Source organism: Dipodomys spectabilis, unplaced genomic scaffold (assembly GCF_019054845.1).
Source record: "Dipodomys spectabilis isolate Male_0828 unplaced genomic scaffold, ASM1905484v1 ptg000215l, whole genome shotgun sequence".
Classification (NCBI taxonomy): domain Eukaryota; kingdom Metazoa; phylum Chordata; class Mammalia; order Rodentia; family Heteromyidae; genus Dipodomys; species Dipodomys spectabilis.
In genome coordinates, this window is record NW_024870892.1 from 9,731,848 (window position 1) to 9,753,249 (window position 21,402).

The following is a 21,402-nucleotide window of genomic DNA, read 5'->3' on the forward strand; positions in this document are numbered from 1 at the left end:
CACTTGATGCATAGCACTACTTCCGGCTTTTCCTGTCTATGTGGTACTGAGGAATTAAACCCAGGGCTTCAGGCTTACTAGGCAAGCACATTACTATTAAGCCACATTCCCAGACCCACATCATCTTTTTAATAATAATTTTAAAATTTAAATTAAAACACAAAAAATAGGATATTTTCTCTTTTTTTCTTTTCTCTCTTTTTTTTTTGTCGGTTGTGGGGCTGGGTACTATCCCTCAGCAATTCATTTCATAGGCTAGTACTCTACCACATGAGCCACAGGGCCACTTCCAGTTTTCTGGCAGTTAATGGGAGATAAGAGTCTCATGGACTTTCCTGCGCGGGCTGGCTTTGAACTGCAATCCTCAGATCTCAGCCTCCTGAGTGGCTAGGATTACAGGTGTGAGCTACCGGCACCCAGCTAAAAATAGGTTATTTTCACAATATCAAAAAAAAAAAAAAGTGGTACAGCACTTACCTAGCAAGTCTGAGGCCCTTGGTTCTAACCCAAGTATTACAAAAAGAAAAAGAAAAAAAGGAAAGAAAAAGAGGCAAGCTATGAAAATGATTCTTCTCAATGATCCGTGTACCTGAAGATATCAACTTGCCTGCTCATAAAATGCTGGAAGATGAGCTACCCCAAAAAGGTAAGGGACACTGCCACCAGTGTCAGGAAGTGCCCAGGGCCTCCCTGTTCTCACCCAAAAATGAGGATGATACCTTGATTCTGTCTACCTCTTGCTGCTGTGAGTGTGCCCCAAATGCCATCCATCAGTCACACACTTTCCTGCCTGGGCTGACAGAACTGGATCCCTCAGATCTTAGCCTCCTGAGTAGCTAGGCCTACAGATATGAGACACCAGCATCGAGCTACCTCAGATTTTTTATGTGCAGAGGATGGAACTCAAATCCTATACATGCTAAGCCCACTGAGCTCCGTCGACCTCACTCACTTAAGTAAAAGGAACGTTAACCTCCTCTGTCAACTGACTACACTGTGGAGCTGAACCTTCTTTTCTCAGGGAAAAGAGCATTCTCTGAGACCAGGTTACCGCAAGGAGGAATAGGCTCATTTTCTCATAGCCCAGATTTTTTTTTTTTAATAAACCCACCCTTTGTATGCTTCAGACACATGTATTTAAGAGCTGTAAGATTCTAATGCAACACTATGCCCAGCACTTTAGAGCCCATGTTCAAATCCCAAGTGCAGAATCGATGCTGAGTAAGTTGTCAGCTCAGGGTTGGAAGAGGTCCTGTTCCTCTCCCACCACACATAGATTTGTACCCTAGGGAATAGAGAAGCTCAAGCAGCAACGGATAGCCCTCTGCCAACACCAGGATCAGTAGGCCTATCTGCCTGACAGCCGGGGGGTCCAAGTCATAAAAAGTAAGTGATAAGAAAAAGGAGACAAACAACAATAACAAAAAGCCAGCACTGGTGGCTCACATCTGTACTCTTAGGTACTCAGGAGCCTAAGATCTAAGGAGTGAGGTTTGCAATAGCCCAGGCAGGAAAGACCTGAGACTCTTTTTTGTTGTTGTTGTTGGTCATGGGTTTGAACTCTGTGCCTGGGAGCTGTCCCTTAGCTCTTCAGTTCAAGGCAAGTGTTCTACCACTTGAGCCACAGCATCACTTCTGGTTTTCTGGTGGTTTATTGGAGATAGGAGTCTCACAGTCTTTCCTGCCCGTGCTGGCTTTGAACCGCAATCCTCAGATCTGAGCCTCCTGAGTAGCTAGGATTACAGGCGTGAACCACCAGTGCCCAGCTAGACTGTGAGACCCTTCTCTCCAATAAACTATCAAAAAAGCCAGAAGTGGAGCTGTGGCTCAAGTGGCAGAACTCTAACCCTGAGCAAAATAAAAGTTCAGGGACAGTACCTAGGCCCTAAGTTCAAGACCCAGAACCCCCTTCTCCCTCCCCCTCCACCCCCCGCAAAAAAAAAAAAAAAAGAAAAAGAAACAAGGCTCACCTGTTCTGGAGGAAAGGAAACTACTGATAGACAAGGACTCAGGACACAGCTTGGACACCAACCTTCCAGATATTAAAGAAATGGAATATGGGGCTTGGGGTGAAGTGAAACTCTGGCAGTCAGGTGAACAAACTTGAGGTAGCTAGCACAGCCTTCTAAATTTGCCAGGATACACATAATGCCAACAGGGTCCCTGGGACCCTGCCACATGGCAGAGCACCCTGAAGTCCATGGCTAGTGGAACACATAGAATGACGTTCCTCGAGGGCCTGACTATGAAGCAAATTTCTGGAGAGTCAGGAATCTCTGCAGAGGCGCAGTGGAGGCTATATAAACCATGTAGCCACTAAAATCTGTCTGTTGTTAAGCTGTCCCTGAGTTGTTTTTTTCACAAGGCTAGCACTCTCCCACTTGAGCCACAGCTCCACTTCTAGATTGTTGGTGGTTAATTGGAAACGAGTCTCCCTGACTTTCTTGCCTGGTCTAGCTTCAAACCATGATCCTCAGATCTCAACCTCCTGAGTAGCTAGGGTTACAGGCATAAGCTACCAGCACCCAACCAAAACTTTTTTTGGGTAGTGGGGTGGAGGGTCACGGGGCTTGAACTCAGGGCCTACGCACTGTCCCTGAGCTTCTTTTGCCCAAGGCTAGTGCTCTACCACTTTGACCCACAGCTCTACTTCCAGTTTTCTGATGACTAATTGGGAGATTTTTAAGTCCTTCCTTCCCAGGCTGGCTTTGAACTGAAATCCCCAGATTTCAGCCTCCTGAAATCTGGATTTCAGGATAGATAGGATTATAGACATGAGCCACCAGCACCCACCTAGGCCAGAACATTTTTAATGAAAAAATTAGGTGTCTGATGGATCACTGCAGTCCTGGGGACACAGCCATGTGCCCCCTGACATATGTGACATCTGAGGGCCTGCTGTGCTCATGATGCTTGGCTAGGCACAGGGACACCAGCTTCCAAGGGCTCACAGCCCATTGCCCCCTCGCCCCAGGGCAGCCTCCTAACAGCCAAGGAAGGAACTGTGTTTGCCCGGGCTCTCACCATGGCTTCCCCAAGGCTCAGCTTGGTCCCCTGTAAACTGCAGTCATCCCAGGGTGGCTATGAGCATCGATGCAAATGAGTGATCCCATAGTCACCACTTGGAGTGGTGCCTGCTCTGGCTCTAGCTATTCCTTCCCCAGACTCCCACAGAACCATATGGGAGCCACACACAGAGAACACAATGACCAGTTGCAAAATAAGCCATTTACAGAAGCAAGCAAGCAAGCGATGATCCACTTACCAACAGTGTCTGTTTCTCTTTACAATCAAAGTGCTTCAGCCGCCTGAGAGACACAGTGATCCTTGATGAAGCAGAGGAAAGGTAAGGGTTAACATGCATGAGATTGAGAGTGAGCAAAACTCCTTTCCTGGTAAAAGCAGTGTGGGGTAGAAGCAGCATCAGCCTCCAGTGCAGCCCTTTTCTCAACTGTCCAAAGGAGCTTATACAGCTAGGCCCCGGAGCTAATGGGGAGCAAACCAATTCTAGAAACCCCTTAGGACTTCAGAGCTGAGTTCCTACTGCACCCCACCAGCTGCTGTAAGAAAACATAGAAAACCTGAGGACCAGATGAGACCAGCTGCACACAGGCCCCCAAAATGCCACTGGGAGGTTAGTGCATTATAATAGGGAATAGCTGACAAAAGACTGATCCATGAGCCAAAAAGTAAGACCTAGGTTCAAAAAGGGTTGTGGTCACTATGGACTAAGCTTTGTTATGATATGGGAGATGGGATCAAACACCAGCTCAGACCAGCTTGTAGAGCCATGAGTGCCTGACCGGCTTCCTTTAGCTACAGGCCTTTGTTCCTGTTGAAGGAGAGGGTCATACAGACTGCCACACCCTGCTAGGCTCTTGCTCAATTGCACCCCACAATCTCTTCATGCCGTGTTCCTAAGAACCATCAGAAAGTTATCTGGACCACTTGAAAAAAAAAAATCAAGAGTAGTTTCTGTACCCTCTGCCTTTTGGGTTCATGTTCCCTTCAATGAAGAGCACGCTGGCTTTCTTATCTCTCCGCCGGATGCTTTTGACCTGTCAGCAAATTCAAGAGGAAATAGTATCAGAAGCTTGCAAGTGATGGTGGGGCAGATTTCAGATATCTCCTCTGCCAACCCTCATTTGGGATGGGGATGTGTGTGTGGGGGTGGGGGTGGTGGAAAACATACGGCATACAATGCCCTGGCACAGGGGAGACCCGGGCCAGGCTTGCTGCCTCAGTCACTTCCCATAGAGCTAACAGGGTTAGATGAAGCTAGTTTTCTACTTTGGTTCCTTAATGAAAGGCTCTGCACCCACTGTGCTGTAAGCATCTGGGTCACTGGAGGCTGCCCTGGGAGCCTGGGAGCCAACCCAAGGAGGTAGAGGATCTACTATGTGGCCCAGCTCACATCTACCCTCCTTAAGGTCAACCAGATCCCAATGCCCCCAGTGTAGCACACAGAATGAAGGCAAGGAGCTCATTCAGGCACCAGTGGCTCACGCCTGTAATCCTTACTACTCAGGAAGCTGAGATCTGAAGATCACAGTTCAAAGCCAGCTAGGGTAGGAAAATCCATGAGATAATCTTATCTTCAATAGCCACCAAAAAAGCCCTAAGTAGAGCTATGGCTCAAGTGGTGGAGTGCTAGCCTTGAGCAAAAAAGTGTAGGGACAGCACCCAGACCTTGAGTTCAAGGCCCAAAAGCAGCATGCACACTTGTATATGTATACACTGTATGCAGAGAGAGGCTAGTCTCAAGCATCACCTCTCAGGCAAGATTACCTGTTCCCACACCCAGGGCTCCATCATGGTAGGGACTCTATGTCCCATAGAGATCCCAGAAACGAATGACAGGAAGGAAAACATTGGTAGGCATGGGGAGGGAGACCAGGAGAGGGCCCCACATGATGTCTCCCTCATAGCTGGACCACACGCTGGCCCTTAAGGATTCCAATTTAGCGGTACATTTGCTCAGGCTACACATCTTACCTAGGAGCTACTGTTCAGAATCCAATTCTGTTTCTTATATAACTAGTCAGCATGAACAAAGAGGCTTGGAGTTATGGACTAGAACCATGAAAACAACAAAAGTATGTCTTGCTGACTAACTGTTTTTTTTGTTTTGTTTTAAGATGGGGGTCTTACTATATAACCCAGGCTAGCTTAGAACTTCATGAGTCTATCAAACCGGTCTGGTGGTCTTGGGACTTGAACTCTAAGTCTGGGTGCTGTCCCTGAGATTTCATGTTCAAGGTTGGTGCTCTACCACTTGCACCACAGCTCCACTTCTGGCTTTTGTGGTTAATTAAAGGTTAAGAGTCTCAGTTTCCTGACAGGGCTTGGGAGCTATCCCTGAATTTTATTTATTTATTTATTTTTGTTGGTCGTGGGGCTTGACCTCTGGGCTTGGGCACTGCCCCTGCGCTCTTTAGCTCAAGGCAAGCACTCTACCACTTGAACCACAACGCCACTTCCAGCTTTCTAGTGGTTTATTGGAGGTAAAAGTCTCACGGACTTTCCTGTCCAGGCTGGCTTTGAACCATGATCCTCAGATATCAGCCTCCTGAGTAGCTAGGATTACAAGAGAGAGCCACCAGTGCCCGGCTATCCCTGAATTTTTTGCTCAAGGTTAGCATTCTACTACTTGAACTACAGCTCCATTTCCTGCTTTTTGGTGGTTAATTGAACGTAAGTGTCTCACACACTTCCCTGTTCAAGCTGGCTTTGAACTGTGGTCCTCAGATCTCAATCTAATGAGTAGCTAGGATTACAGGCATGAGCCATCTGGCTGACCTTCTAGATTTAAACACTGTTGTTTTTTGATCACACAACAAGGACTAGAGTATGGCTCAGTGGTGTAACGCTTGCCCAGCAATGTGTCAGTCCCTGAATTCTATACCGAGAATAAATATATAAAATAATCAAAATCCTGTGTATATGCCAGAGGAGAAAGTGAGGGCTAAAAACTGAAGGAGAAAGACCCAGGAGCAGCCTTTAAAAAAAAAAATCCTAATACTGACGGGAGCCAGTGTACTCATGCCAATAGTCCCAGCTACTTAGGAAGCTGCTATCTGAAGATTGTGGTTCGAAGCCGTTTGGGAAAGCCCAAGAAACTCTTATCTCTAATTAAGCACCAAAAAACCCTGGAAGTTATGGCTCAAGTGGTAGAGAGCTAGCCCTGAGCAAAAAAAATTTCAAGAACAAGGATAAACCTAGAACAAATCATGTTACATGAGATAACCCAAGCTCAGAGAGACAAACGGCACATGTTTTCTCTCATACACAGAAGCAAGATCTAAAATACATCGGAACATGATAAATTATACAAGACGCTAGGCATTCACACACAGTGAGACTAAAGGGGGCTACTCTTAGGGGAGGAACCCAAAGGAGCAATGCGAATGTGCCTCTGGACATTTAAAACAATATTTATCAAATTCCAGGAACTGAAAACAATGGGGTTTTTTGTGTGTGTTTTGTCGTAGTCAGCGTCCTCCCTTGCCCTGCTGTTGGTAAAGATAGTACTGTCCGTCTGTTTTTACTTTTTGGTGTTTTCTTTCTTGTTCTTTTTTTTTTTTTTTTTCTTGTCTATTTGTCTTTGGGAGGGGGTAAGGAGGCCACAGAAATGGAGAGACAAAGGGTGAACAAATACGGCTGTGGTACTCAGTGGATACTATGTTGGAAATGAACTATTCAACTTAGGGGGAGTGAGGGGAGGAAAAAACAGAGACAACAAAGGAAGAGGTAACATTGCCCCAAAATAAATATTATTTACCTGACTCATGAAATTGTAACCCTTCTGTACATCACCTCAATAATAATAATTTTTTTTTAATGCTTGCAAACAGTATCTAGGACCTAAATTCAAGCCCCTGGACTAACATCAAAAAAAACAAAAACAAAAATACAACTGTTCTGTGGCATCCAAACATATGCAGGATGCAAAGTCAAGGGGCTTGAACTCTGGGCCTGGACACTGTCCTTCAGCTCAAGGCGTTCTACCACTTGAGCCATAGCACCACTTCCAGTTTTCTCAATGGTTTATTGGAGATAAGAGTCTCATAGACTTTCCTGCCCTGGCTGGCTTTGAAACATGATCCTCAGATCTCAGCCTCCTGAATAGCCAGGATTATAGGTGTGCGCCTCCGCTGCCCGGCAGAAACATCTCTTTGGGGTTCGCTTTTTGTTTTCTTTTTTTGCTGCATTCCCTTCCCTTCACCTTTTTCTTCCCTTAATCCTCTCCTCCACTTTATTTTTTTTTTTGCAGTACTGGGGATTCAATTTACAGCTTCTTGCTGGTGCTCTATCATTTGAGCCTTACCTCCAGCCCTCTTTTTGCTGGTTCATTGGAGATGGAGTCTCACAGAATTTTCTACCCAGGTTGGCTTTCCATGTGGATTACATACATGTGTGAGCCACTGGTGCCTGGGTATGTTTTAAGAAAGGGTTTTGATGTGTAGCCTATGTTGGTCTCAAACCCACAATCCTCATTCTCTTCAGCCTCCCAAGTGCTGTGATATCTCTTTAAATAAACAACAGATTTCTATCATAAAATCTAAAGTCACCAGCTTTTTTTTTTTTTTGGGGGGGGGGCCAGTTCTGGGGGTTTAAACCCAGAGCCTAAGTGTTGTCTCTTAGTTTTTTCACTCAAGGCTGATGTACTACCACTGAGCTACAACTCGATTTCTAGCTTTTCTTGATGGTTAAATGGAGGTAAGAATCTCGTAGACTTTCTTTCCCAGCTGGTTTTGAACCCTTATCCTCAGATCTCAGCCTCCTTGAAAAACTAGGATTATAGGTATGCAGTTGCGCTACTTAAATTCACCAGCTTTAATGGAAGAAAATCTTGGTATGCACATAAAATGAACAAATTGCTAGTATTTCTCTCAAATAGGTTTGTCTAAGTCTGCTTGTACAAATTTGACAAGTGAACCTCACATTAAACGGCAGCCAAAAGAGCAAACTTTCTGTTAGATCAATGTGGATCTGGTTTTATTTTCCTTATATAACGTCCCCCCCAAACCCTCCTCCCAACCACCCAGTTTTCTAGTAGTAACAAAACCCCCAAAATCTGCCTATGCAAAGGATGAGGGGACCTGGCTTTACACCGATGGAGTTGAGGGTACTCTTACCACAGCCGGCCAATACGGGTACTTTTGGTATTTAAGCCAGACTAACATTCCTACTTCAAATGATTGTGGTTCTAGAATGAAAAGAAAAACAGAAAAGGTCAAGACAAGTCAGAGCCATATCAAGCAATAAACGTAACAACTTGAAACAAAACAAACAAAAAAAGATCAGAGTATTTAAACCAATGTGAACATAATTCACCTAGGCGATCAAGAAAATTTGGAGGCAGATATATAACTCATGTCGCCAGAGTCTAACTGTCAACTGTGAGACCAAGAGGCAGACGGCAGTGGTACAGTGTGGTTTCCTGGTTCTATGGTCAATGTGCTAGCAGGAAGAAAAGACAAATGCTCTCTGTGCTGTACATGCAATTTCTCTAAGTCTAAAATCATTCCAAATTCACACTTCAATATCACAAGCACACATATACACACATACAAAAAGAAAAAAGAAAAGGAAGAAAAAGGAAAAGAAAAAGAAAACTTAAAAAAACAAGTGTGGTTCAGGCTGAGATGAAGCTCAATGGAGGAGTGCTTTCTCAGTGCTCTGAATATGTATAAGGCCCCAAGTTTGTCCTTAGTACTACAAAAATAAATAAAATAAGAGTGGGATATAAAGCACAAGTGAGATAATTGCTAATAAGCAGAAAAAATAATTTCAAAGAAACTCATCTGAAAAACCTAAGATCTTAAAATAGGGGGAAAATTAAGCCGTGAAATAACTACAAAATTGTTGGTGAACAGAATTATTTAACTATATTTTTTGCCTTCTCCTCTTAATTCTAAGATAAGGGAATAGCTTAAATCTTTAAAAATCAAGTGGCAGGAAGGGTGACATTGTCCAAAAAAACAGAAATGTACTCATTACCTGACTTCTGGAACTATAACCCCATTCTACAACACCTTTATAGTAACAAAACAAACCTCAGGGACGGTGCCTAAGCCCTGAGTTCAAGCCCCATGGCCAACAAATAAATAAAAGCAATAAAAAAAATTTTTTTTAAAGTCAAGTGCCAGCAGAGAGCAGAGGCTTGTGTGGGGTGTGGGCCTACGATGGTGATTCAAAGCCACCACATATTACTATAAAAACCAATGCCCTTGAGAAGGAAGGCAAACCGGGATGAGCATCTGCACTCTCAGGAAGTCATCTTTCCACTTGGGGGAGGCATTTAGCTTGAGGACACTCTGAGGCCCAACATGGATTAACTGGACACAGGCACACTTGGCCAATGTGGAGGTGGTAGGTAAATACTCAGAATGAGTTTGGCCTGATGGGTAAAACACGAAACCAACAGGGAGCAAAAGCCATTTCAAGCAATTGTCAGGACAAAGGGGTAGAATCCTGGGGCTGTGGCCATGTGACCTCCATCCCTGGCTGGTGGCCACAGATAGAAGGAAAGGTCCCTCCAGGAAGGTATGGGGTTCCTTCTTTGTGGCTAGTTAATCCTGCTCATGCTAGCAGTGATTGCTGATCTTCCACCACTTACTCCTCACAAATGCACTGCAGGGGTGTTATGGCTTCTATGCCCTTGGAACAGTCCAGACACTCAGTGGAAGGCAGTTGGGGAGGACACAACAAAATGACTCATCACCCCCAGAAAATGATAACCAGTTCCCACTAAGAACAATTAGGAGATGGTGAGAATGTGACACACACACACACACACACACACACACACACAATGAAAAAAAACTGAGCTAGCACACACATACACAAAGTGAAATTATACTTATTAATGATGAAAAGCTCTTAGTAGTTTGTATGAAACGAACAGAAAAGCCACACAAACAAAGCGTACACACACACACACACACACACACACACACACGCGCACACGCACGCATGCACGCACGCACTTGTACAAAGGCATGCACACATCTATTCCTGTGCATTAGAACCGGCCAGTGTCTGGCTGCACAGATGCCTACGGCTTTGTAGAATGTCACCACTGGGGCAAGCAGGTGATAGGCTGAACGGACTTTCCTATAGTTTCCCTACCACATCCTATGAATCCACAATTAATTCCAAACTAGAAGTGGACAGGCCAGAGATAAGCATCATGTCTAAAAGCAGAGCTGGTTCTAGACTTTTCGTTTGGTGCTTGTTCAAACCTCTGGATCCTTTTGTAGTTGTGTCCTGCTTCCCTGGAAACAAGTACCTTTTCCTCTGGGGAAAACAGGAATTGTGGGAAGGGGAGATCCTATAGCATTCCTGGAAAGACCAAAGTCCCCAGGTCATTGCCAAAGGGATTGATCAGAGGCTGCAGAACTGGTGAGGCAGTGTGCGGCCACACCCAAAGGAGGGCAGTATAGCCCATCAATTCACTCAGCCACCCTCAGACCCTTGGAGGGACCAAGGACAAGGGCTGAGCCCCTCTTCTCTTTGTGTAAAGATCTTTTTTTTTTTTTTTTTTTCAGATGAGGGGACTGAAAAGGGGCATTTCTTAGGGTCCCTGCCAGGCTCTCATTTGGTAGGAGAAAAATGACCCAAGAGACTTGGTGGCTAATATCAGAAATGTTTTCAGAGCCCTGGCCCACATTTCCCCCTCCTACATGAATACAGCAGACTCTGGTGCTTTCTTACCATGATACAAAAGGATTCTTGGGGGCTCCTCATCTTCCTCATCTTCCTCCAGAATGGAATTAATGGAATTAAACTCCATGGACTCTTCAGAGGACTGAGGGTCTGCCAAGAATGTGAGGTTAGACTTTCATTATATTATATTGTCACTGTAACTTCATCCCAAGAAAACATTTTATGACACATGGCCATCGATATAAAAGGAAAAGACCCTAGGCTGTGCAGAACTCTAAATAAGATGCACCTTAATTACAGTCCATTTTATTATGTCTCTTTCTGATTGTTATGGGTTTTTGTTACGATTTTTTGTTTTTTTAACCTCTGAGCCTTTTTGTGTATGCTCTTGGGTTTTTGAGACAGGTTTTGTTATGTAGGGCAGATGAGACTGGTACTCACAATCCTAACAGGCATCATCCACCACATCTAGTTTCCAAAGTATATTTTAGGATGGGGGAAAGAATGGGGGAGAGAGAGAGAGAGAGAGAGAGAGAGAGAGAGAGAGAGAGAGAGAGAGAGAGAGAGAGAGAGAGAGAGAGAGAGAGGCTGCTCCTAAGAAGCAATAACCTAAAACTAAATTATGATAAGTTCAACATATTCTGGATGGGAATTATTTTCTTTTTCCCCTGGGCCATTCAACAAATATTCATGGAGCATATTCTGTGGAAAGGTGATACAAGCATTGTATCAACAATGGAGAGGTCATAAGCGTTGCCTTTTCCTTACCTATCTAGTGGCCTAAGTCCTAGAACCCTTCTCAGAAGGCAGCGTAGGAAGTGTTCAGTAAACACGCAATAAATGAGGTTGAGCAGCTGGAAGCTGGGTCCTCCCTTTGAGGTTGGACAGCTGGTTGCTCAGCACCCAAGACAAGGGAGAAGAAGCCCTGGGTCTCAAAGGGTGAATTTCAGCACAAGAAAGGTGCTCCCTTTTCCTAAATGGGAATTCTTTTTCAATGTTTTTCCCCCCTCCCTTCTTCCTTCTGAAATACAGGGGACTGGCAGAGCATGAATAACTCAATTCCAGATTGCGCTCCAAACAAGGTAGAGGGCAGTCACCATCTCTTTAGAACATGGCACACGCCAGCTCCCTGTAGCCTTCCAACGTGTGAGTAGAGGGCCTGGGAAGGAAGTTTCCAATTAACAGAGATCTGTGCTGTATGTCTGCAATGAAGCCATTTCCAGATATCTGACCACAAAGTGGGTAAGATTTCTGAATTAGCATTTCAAAACTAAGTGGGATGCTACAAGGTTTAGGCAGAAAAAAAAAAAAAAAAATCACAGGTCTCCACAATCACACAAAGATGGTTACATGGGAACTCCGTAAGTCGGGATACTTTTAATCACTTTTTGCAAGTCCTACCTCATTTACCGGGAATGCATTATTAGTTCTGCAAAGATTAAGAATAAAGAGAAAACCCTGAGGGTGCAGATGCAGCAGGCATCCCGGCCCCATGCATCGCCGCCTGTGTCACCAACAGCCACCCCTCACACTCTGCCAGAGGCTCCCTTTCCAACTTGCTCTGCTTCAAACAAAAATAAAGACCTAAATATTTGGGAGGAGCTGAGGTAATTATAACTCAGTGGGGAGACAAAGGAATGAGAAATCTCTGCTCGGAATCTATTTTGGAAACAGTCTCATTAAGATCTGGTTAAAAATACTCAAGAGCTGCCTGAGGATCCGGACTGGCAAAGCCCAAGCCCAGGGAGGAGTTGAGGATCTAAGGATCCAGCTCAGGCACTGCCGGAGTTCGCTTACCTTCTTCTATCCTGTCACTGTCACGGTCCCGAAGAGGATTGCTGGGTTGCTCTGCCTGAGTGTTGGAGGGAGCTGGACTGGGTTTATTGGCAGCTCTGTGCAAAGTCGTGCATTCACTTGTCTCCTGCCTAGTGGACAATGTTGCGCCTTCAAGTGCTATCCCCTTGGAACCTGTCTGCAGATGTGTGGCATGTGGCCTCTGGCCTTTATCTAGGCGCAATTTTTTTGCAGAGCATTCCCCAGTCTGCTCCAGGGCGGGGAGCACTGTGAGGCTGCCTGATGGGTCACATCCTTCGGCACTGGCACATGGATCACTCTCCTTGGCTTGAGAAGGCCAGGCCTGTCTCTTATTCTCTTCTTTGATTTCTCTCCTGGAAAGGATAGGCACTGTCTGGCACCAGCTGGACTTCCGTGCCAGAGTCAGATTTCTGTGGTGAATCTTTAATCCACTTTCATTGTGAGAACCTTCTCCAGCTGACGCAGTGAACTGGGCCCTTGGGGTTTCGCCTTTCCCGAGCCCCTTCTTATGCTCCACTTCTTTTTCACTAGTGGATGCCTGTGACAAGCTTTGTGGTTTGTATCCCTTCTTCCTCTCAGGTCCAGAATCAGCCGACACAGCTTCACAAGGTAAAGATGAAGATGGAGAACCAGAGCGTGAGGAGGCTGCTTCTGTACACTGCTTTTCTCTCTGAGATAGTGCAAGTTCATCTTTCCTTGAATGGTTTTCTTGATTCAAACTGGGTGTCTCACTCAAAACATCTAGAGCCACGCGTAGTGACCGTCTATAGGTCAGCTCCTCCAGGGGTGCGGTGGGGATTTGGCTCTCTGAGGCTGTAAGGATGGAAGACACATGCTAGTTATTACACTTAGGGACCCAGGCACTACCACCATAATCTTGCTTTCTCAAAAGCTTAAGTATCTATAAACTTCAGTCACTAGCAGCCATCTGCTCCTGAGTGAAGTCGGGCCTAATATCTTTAACCTACGTTTTTCTAAAAGGAGACAAAGCTAGAAGACAGCTATTCATTCTCAGCTGCAATTAAAAAAAAAAAATACTGACCTTAACCTGATTGGCTAAAAAGATAAATTCCTTCAAGTTACAAAACAATACTGGGAGCAAAATGTATTCAAATGTTTTGCAAATCCTCTGTCAGCCTTACAATTTCCAATTCAATCAGGGTCAATAAAACCCAATGCCAACCAAATAAAGAACTCGGCTGGTAGTGGGTGCTTGGCTGGGGTTGGGGGGGGGGGGGAGTGATCAGCTAACAGGGGGGGGATATAAAAAGACTCATTGTATGCTGCTTGGTTCCTCCACTTCTCTGCAAGGGCATTTCAAAGCCATAAAGGCATGTCGCAGGCCTCTAGTCTGCGCCCATCCTCCCGCTGCCATAGTTTTATTTATTCATTCCGACATACAGACACGGCGCTACTTATTTGAACAAGATGATAGAGGCAATATCACAACTCAGCGGGCACAATGCCTCAATCAAAACAGTATTTTGCCCGTTTAATATTAAAGACACCCACAAGTGGTCATCCCCCCAACAGGGTTTGAGCCAGTGGTGCAGATGCCACCCGGGGTCGGATGTCAGCACCACCGTCAACAGGCGGATGGGATCTTACACCACCAAACAATAGCAGTTTTCTAGCCCAGGAAACTGAGCCTCATTTGCTAAACACTATGGGAAGGGATTCTGGTCAATGTTTTCACAAGACAAACCATCCTTTGCCAATACAATAAATAAGTGCTCCTATTTTAAAGGCAGACAGCAATTTTTTTATTTTTGGGTGCTGGCCCTGGAGCTTGAACTCAAGACCTAGGTGCTTTTCCTGAGTTTCTTTATGTTTAAGGCTAGCGCTATACTACTTGAGCCACAGCTCTACTTCTGGCTTTTTTGGTATTTTATTGGAGATAAGAATCTCACAGACTTTCCTGCTCAGGCTGGCTTCAAACCAGGATCCCATGGTCTCAGCCTCCTGAGTAGCTAGGATTATAGATTTGAGCCCTAGGCATCCTACCAAGAGCAATTTTAAGTCTGGTTTTGCTAGAAAGTGATTAGGTGGGCACCCAGAGGATGGTTACTGTTCTCTAGCTGTGTATGCATGTGACAGATCCCTGGCTCTGCCAGGCTTACTTCAAGTCACTCTCAGCTATGGAATGCACAGGGGATAGCTGCTAAATTCTTGCCAGTTGACCAGCCTCATTCCCATCCAGACAATACCTGCATATAATGGGCAGCAACCAATGCAGATCCTAGACTACCCCACTCTTTCTCCTCTTGGGCTCTGTTCTAGAATCTTACATAAGCAAGTGCTTTTTAGCCAGATGGCAAGAGAGCCAGTTTACAGCCTTACCTGTGGGATAGCCAAAAAAAAAAAAAAAAAAAAGGGGGGGGGGGACGGGGAGTAACACCTCCCCTCCCCCCCATGGCAGTAAACTCATCAATGTCTTTAGATCACTTGAGAGAACTATTTATTGAAATGGCCTTAAACCTTAAATAAGGAACATGACTAGGAGGGCCAGGCCTTATGGCACATCTGTAAACGCAGCAATTGAGTCTGAGGCAAAGAATCGAGAGTTCCGGGCCGGTCTGGAATATATATTGTGATTCTGCCTCAAATGCCTCCCTCCCCCAAAAAACACAGGAGTAGGGGCTGAGATCGCAGCTCACTGGTGAGTACAAGGCCCCAGATTCTGTCCCTATTCCAGCCAAAAAAGAAAAAAAATACTGATGGCTCATGCCAATAATCCTAGCTACTCAGAGGAGTTTGAGACTTGAAAGACTGAGGTTCAAACTCAACCCAGGCAGAAAAATCTGCCAGATACCATCTCTAATTACCCAACAAAATACTGGACTGAAGGTGTGGCTCAAGTAGCCAGTATTGGTCTGAAAAAAAATTCAATATACACAAAAAACTGGAAAATCCTGGAAAGGCTTAAGAAAGAAGAAAGCAGATCTAGCTGGGTATCAGTAGCTCAAATCTATAATCCTAACTACTCAGGAGGCTGATATCTGAGGAATGAGGTTCAAAGCCAGCCTGGGATGGAAAGTCTGTGAGACTTTTCTCCAATTAACTACCAAAAAAAAAAAAAAAAAAAATCAACAAGAAAACCCCCCAAAAAAACAAAAAAACCAAACCACCTGGAAATGGCACTGTAGTACTAGCCCTGAGCAAAAACAAGGTCAGGCACGGTGTCCAAGCCCTAAATTCAAGCCCAGGTTGGCACCAAAAAAAAAAAAAAAGCAAGCAGAGCCAAGCTACCTTTTTTTTGTCTTTGTTTCTGCCTGGAACCCCTGTTTAGCCTGAGTGCTGGGATAACAGACCTGGGATTTTTTCCTTTCTTATCATGTCATTCATATTCCCTTCCATAAGGAAATACAGACTGCACAGGGTAAATTTTTACCGACAGAGCGGAGTTTTCTTCCCTTCTCCCAAGCTCCTTTTGTCAAAACTCACGGTCACCCGAAGTGTGCTCTTACCTAACAAGGCAGCAATGTTCTCAATTTGAGACTTCTTTAGGACCTTGACTTCTGTGCTCCTCACCTGGATTCTGCAGGGACAGACGCGGTTATACACTAGCAGCTAAGGCCTCCGAGACACTTTCAAACATGTTTTTCTCCAGATGACAAAAGAATTAGATTCAGTTCCCTCCTCAACCTTCCACTTACACCAAAAGTCACAGCCAACTAGGAATTCGCCTGCCTGAGGTTATAGGCAGCAAGGACCCCGTGGGTGTGGGTTTTTTCCCCCTCCCTCTCTCTCTCTTTTAAGACAGAAAAGGTTGGCTGGAGTTAAGAGTAAAAATAAATTCAAATTGTGACTTTTATGAGGCAAATCCGACTTTCAACTGCACAAATAACTCCTTTGTTAGGTTTCCAGAGTAGACGATAATGTCACTAAAAGCTGTTTACAGCCCAGCAGGCGTGTTTTAGTTTAAAAGGATGTCTTTCCTTTTTAACTCAAGTATTCAATTACCTTCCCAGCCGCAGGGAGAGTGTGAGCTGGGGGCCAGGCGGGCTCTTGAGGCAGCTCTGAAGAAGCGGGAGATGGCAGGGAAGAAGTGGGGCCAGGGAGCCCCCCAAGAGACACAAGCAAGAAAGAGAACCAGCCAGGGAACTCTTTAGAAGTGGGGATTCTGACCCCAGACACGCCAGCACCATCACACATCACTGAAGTACTCATTGTCCTTGCAGACAACCCACACCTCTTCACACCCAGATAATCAGGTATAGGACAATACTGGATTGCCCCTTAACTACTCAATAACCTTTTGAATGCTGAAAAATTGTTTCTTATTGGAGTGCCAGGCTGGAAATCAAAGGCTTCAAAACCGACAGGCCCCTGCAGTTTCCAAAAGAAGATACACTAATCTGAGAAGGAAAGCTCTCTATTTGGACCCGAAAAAGAGTTGCTCTTGGGTATAGCTTGTTTATTCAAATTTCGTTAAAATCTCTCTGTGGATCTTACAGATGCTTTGCTCAGATCTTCAACTTCCAAACTAGCATAAAGTAGAATCAAGGTGTCATCCTCATAAAGCTGATTAGGAACTAATAATAATGAATAATAGTAACTACAGCATTATCATTAGGAACTAATAATAATGAATAATAGTAGCTACAGCATTATCAACTGTTACAAGTGGATCTCATGTTGTGGGGATGACAGAAGAGTATTAGAAATACCAGACAGGGGGGAAAAAAAACAGTATTAAAAAAACAAAACACTTAACTTTTCCTCTAGGGAGAGTATTTGAACATTTAGAAAGAATGTCTTTTTTCTCTTATTTTTTGTTGGAGTCTCCGTTCTGGCCAATACCTAAGTTTAAAAGAAAAAAGAAAAATAATCCTTGTTATTGAGACAAACTAAGGAACAGAGGCAAACACAAGAATACAAATGTAGTAAGTACAACTGCAGGATTTCAGATACTAGATCCAATCCCCTTAACTCAAATAGGAAAATGAGGCACATAAAGCCAAAGGAGACCTCAGTCCAGGACCCAGGCTCCTTGCCTTCCAGCCCAGCACTTCCTGCTGAACTGCTGGAAGGCGTCCCCAAAACATTACTGTTATTTACTATCATGGGGCTTCTTGCCAGATATTCTCTTGAGTCAGAGCCTCACATGCCTTTTTATAGCTGACTGTTTTTTTTTTCACAGTGTGAAAAAAAAGACACTTTCGGAAGCATGAGACTTTGTAAGCAGTAGACCAAAACCCCATTAAATGGGGAACGGGGATCTGTGCCAACAGATCCAGGCGCCAACTGTTCAGGTTCAATTATTCCACCCAAGCTACTCCTAGGTACAGGAGCCTGATAAAGATTTTACTTGTCATCTGAAAGTCATTTCTAATTCCTGAAATTACAGAATAATGGCTGTCACCTTCGCAGGCCATAATCGCTTTTCCCATCGGCAGAGGACATACTTGGCATCCGTCATGATTGGGACTCATGTGGCAAGTGGTAATGATTTGGCACAGACAAAATGCTTCAAGGTCTGCCGCTGATGTGCCCTGCAACAAAATTTGCACGGTGGTTTATGAAGGCGTTTGCTTGCTATTTTAACACAGACATAACCCTCAAGGGCAAAGGTGGGCTTGACTTATCCTGCAAGTAAATGGTTCAATTCTGTAACCTCAAAATGAGATGCTCAGTGCCTAAGAGCCCATTGACAAACAAATAAAAGGGACAGGACAGCCTTGGTACCTAGGGAGGCAGGTGCCTGTGTTGTTGTTTCCCCCTCACACACACACACACACCATCCTCCATGTATAAAATACATCAGATTCCTTCCCAAAGGTTCTGTCCAGATTGTTTTTAAAAGGCTCCTGAATAAATCATCCCTGGGCTGAAGGCCTGCCTCGAACCTCCACACGAGAGGCATTTTAAACAATCACATCTTACAACCCTCCCCTGCTCAGGGAGTTAAACAGTAGCCCACAGAGCATTCAAAACAAAACAAAAACCCCACAGAGCTGAGGACTGCTCTCTCTTTTGGTTGCCATGTCCCTGAAAGGACAGGGACAGCTGCAGAACCTTCTTTAAAACCAAGGCCAAGGCGGCCTAGGCTGTGGACAGAAATGGAAAGCTGGTGAAGGCGGGGGTGGGGGGGGTGGGAGGGGGGTGGTGGTGAGTATGGCAGAGGGGTGAGTTTAGGTAGCTGAGGAACCGGTGGGAGATGAGGGGGGGGAGGGTTTCGAGCAGCAGACAGGAATCCAGGCAGCAAAGACGAGGGTTCGCAGCAATAAGGTAGGGGAGGTGGGGTTCAGGCAGCAAGAATGAGCTTTTTTCAGTAGCGATGAAGGATCACGCAGCAGAGATCAGGGACGCGGGGGACCCTCACATGTGGGCCAACGGGGGGAGGGGGCCGGGGGGAGGTGTTCCGGCAGCAAAGATGCGATTCGCAGTTAGTCGACGGGAGAGGGGGATCAGGTAGCAAGGACGGGGTTCCAGGGAGCAGAAAATGCGTCTGCGGCCGCATAAATAAGAGTTCGCAGAGACGGAGGATGAAGCAGCAAGGACCCGGGTGAAAGCAGAGGTGGGGGGGATACGGCTAGCAGGCTCCAAGCTGCACACCCGGGGACGAGTCTCCCGGCCAGCCGGGGCCGTCCCTCCCACAGGCCCAGCCAGGCCTCGCCGCCTCAGCCCCGCCCAGCGGACCCGAGGGGCTGCACAGGCCAGGCTCACCGGGCGCCTCGGCCTGTCCAGCACGGCGCCCGAGCCCGAGCGAGGAGGCCGCGGCGGCCCCAACCACAGAAGGCCAGCCCGCCAACCGCCGCCGCCCGTGCCCACCGCGCTCACCGCGCTCACCGCCTCCGCTGCTGCGCCGCTCCCCGCGGGCCTGGGGGCGGGGCCTGCCTCGCAGCAGCGCCAAGCCCCTCCCTTCCCCACCTTCCAATGGGATGCTCGCATCGTCGTTCCGCCCCGCCTCCCGCTCTAGACGCCCGCGTTCTGGTGTAGGCCACGCCTCCGTGTGTTTGCCTGCCCACTGTTCCTAGCGCGTGCGTAGAAGGGGCCATGGAAGTCTGACCGTACCAGGACCTCTTACCACCCCCGGGCGCTTACCTTTCCCGCCCTGCCCGCTTTTGTCTTCCAGTCAGACTCCAAACCCTAGTCTCGCGAGTCTCTGAGGGAAAATGGGTGCCTCGCCACTTCACTTGCGCACGACCTCCGAGAGAACCTTCCAGAATGTTCCAGTTCTTAAGATGCTTACCAGTTGGCCCACGTGTGAGGGCCCCATGAGCTCTGCAGGGAGCTCACTTTTTTATTGGCCTGGCTGGAAACCCACTTTTTGTCACAGCCCTGAGGGCAGTTGTCCTGCAAACAGGCCCTGCTGTGGAGAGACATCTTACAGTGGAAGGCCTGGTCCTTAGAGTGAGGTGTCAGGCCCAGAGGGGAAAATGGGCATGGAGGTGAGCACCCAGGACCCCCGTGGCCCTTGGGTAAGTGGGTGGCAGAGAGCATCCAAGGCCTTGATGGCTGCATGGCAGCATGTGGGCCTTGACATTGAAGGCCCAGTTCCATTGCCGAGACTGAGGCAAGAAAGGTTTTTTAATTGACTGTCACCTGTGGATCACGCCTGTAATCCTAGCTACTCCAGATCTCAGGCTGGGATCTCAGGATCTGGGCTTGAAGCCAGCTTAGGCAGGAAAGTCTGTGAGACTCTTATCTCCAGTTAACTAGCAAAAAGCTGGAAGTGGAGCTGTGGCCTAAGTGGTAGAGCACCATTGAGTGAAAAAGCTCTAGGAAAGCCCCCAAGCCCTGAGTTTAAGCCCCAAAACCCACACATAAAGGGGGAAAAAGGTTGTGTTGTTTTTTTGTCAGTCCTGGGGCTTCAAGCCCCAGAATCCTCGGCACTGTCCCTGAGCTCTTCAGATCAAGGTGAATGCACTTACCACTTGAGCCACAGCGCCATTTCCAGTTTTCTGGTGGTTAATTGGAGGTAAGACTCTCCTGGGGGTTGGGAATGTGGTAGAGTGCTTGCCTAGCATGCATGAAGCCCTGAGTTCAATTCCTCAGTACCACATACACAGAAAAAGCCAGAAGTGGCGCTGTGGCTCAAGTGGTAGAGCTCTGGCTTTGAACTGAAGAGCTCGGGGACAGTGCTCAGGCCCTGAATTTCATGCCCCAGGACTGACAAAAAAACAGACTTGGGGACTTTCCTGCCTAAACTGGCTTCAAACGAAGATCCTGAGATCTCAGCCTCCCAAGTAGCTAGGATTACAGGCATGAGACACAGGTGCCTGACTTTTTGTTTTCTTTTGTTTTGTTTTACTTTTTAGTTACTTATTTGGGCACCTCATGACTACAATGATAAGCCTGCCATAACTAGTAAATATTACTTAGTGATATATCCAAACTACCATACTTTTCTAGACAATAACAAATTCCTTTTATTTTTGTTAAAAAAATCCATTTGTTATCAGGGCATCATTAACATTTTTCTGGATTTGACTGAGTGTATATATTCTTGTTTGTTAAGATATTTAAGATAGCTGGGCGCCAGTGGCTCACCCCTGTAATCCTAGCTACTCAGGAGGCTGAGATCTGAGGATCATGGTTCAAAGCCAGCTGGGGCAGGAAAGTCCGTGAAATTCTTATCTCCAATAAACCACCAGAAAACCGGAAGTGGCGCTGTAGCTCAAGTGGTAGAGCACTAGCCTTGAGCTGAAGAGCTGAGGGACAACACTCAGGCCCAGAGTTCAAGCCCCATGACCGACAAAAAAGATATTTCAGATATTAAGAAATGGAGAAAAAAATACAACAGAGGGGCCCATCAGCTGCACAGGACATTGATGAAAATGAACTAAGCAACTCAAGGGCATGAATGGGAGGAAGGGGATGAAAGGGAACAGCTAACACTAAGCAAAAGGAAAGAAATGTACATATCACCCAACATGGAAGAAATAGTTGTATTGTCAAAGCTTATAGAAT

General features: G+C 46.1%; 1 protein-coding gene across 4 annotated transcripts in view; it reads right to left on the minus strand.

Moving 5' to 3' along the window:
* The window catches only part of Pwwp3a (PWWP domain containing 3A, DNA repair factor), a 29,772-nt gene extending 10,465 nt beyond the window's left edge, over window positions 1-19,307 (minus strand). Inside the window, exons 1-9 of one of the 4 annotated variants that reach the window (XM_042697188.1) lie at window positions 19,279-19,307; window positions 17,852-17,981; window positions 17,204-17,289; window positions 15,954-16,024; window positions 12,469-13,299; window positions 10,720-10,821; window positions 8,139-8,209; window positions 3,982-4,058; window positions 3,266-3,326 (exon numbers count right to left, since the gene is read on the minus strand). In XM_042697188.1, coding sequence (XP_042553122.1) covers window positions 3,266-3,326; window positions 3,982-4,058; window positions 8,139-8,209; window positions 10,720-10,821; window positions 12,469-13,299; window positions 15,954-16,024; window positions 17,204-17,289; window positions 17,852-17,908 — 1,356 coding nt within the window. In that variant the 5' untranslated portion in view covers window positions 17,909-17,981; window positions 19,279-19,307. The other 3 variants (XM_042697189.1, XM_042697187.1, XM_042697186.1) reach the window with 3 other exon arrangements.
* Between the last annotated feature and the right edge of the window lie 2,095 nt (window positions 19,308-21,402).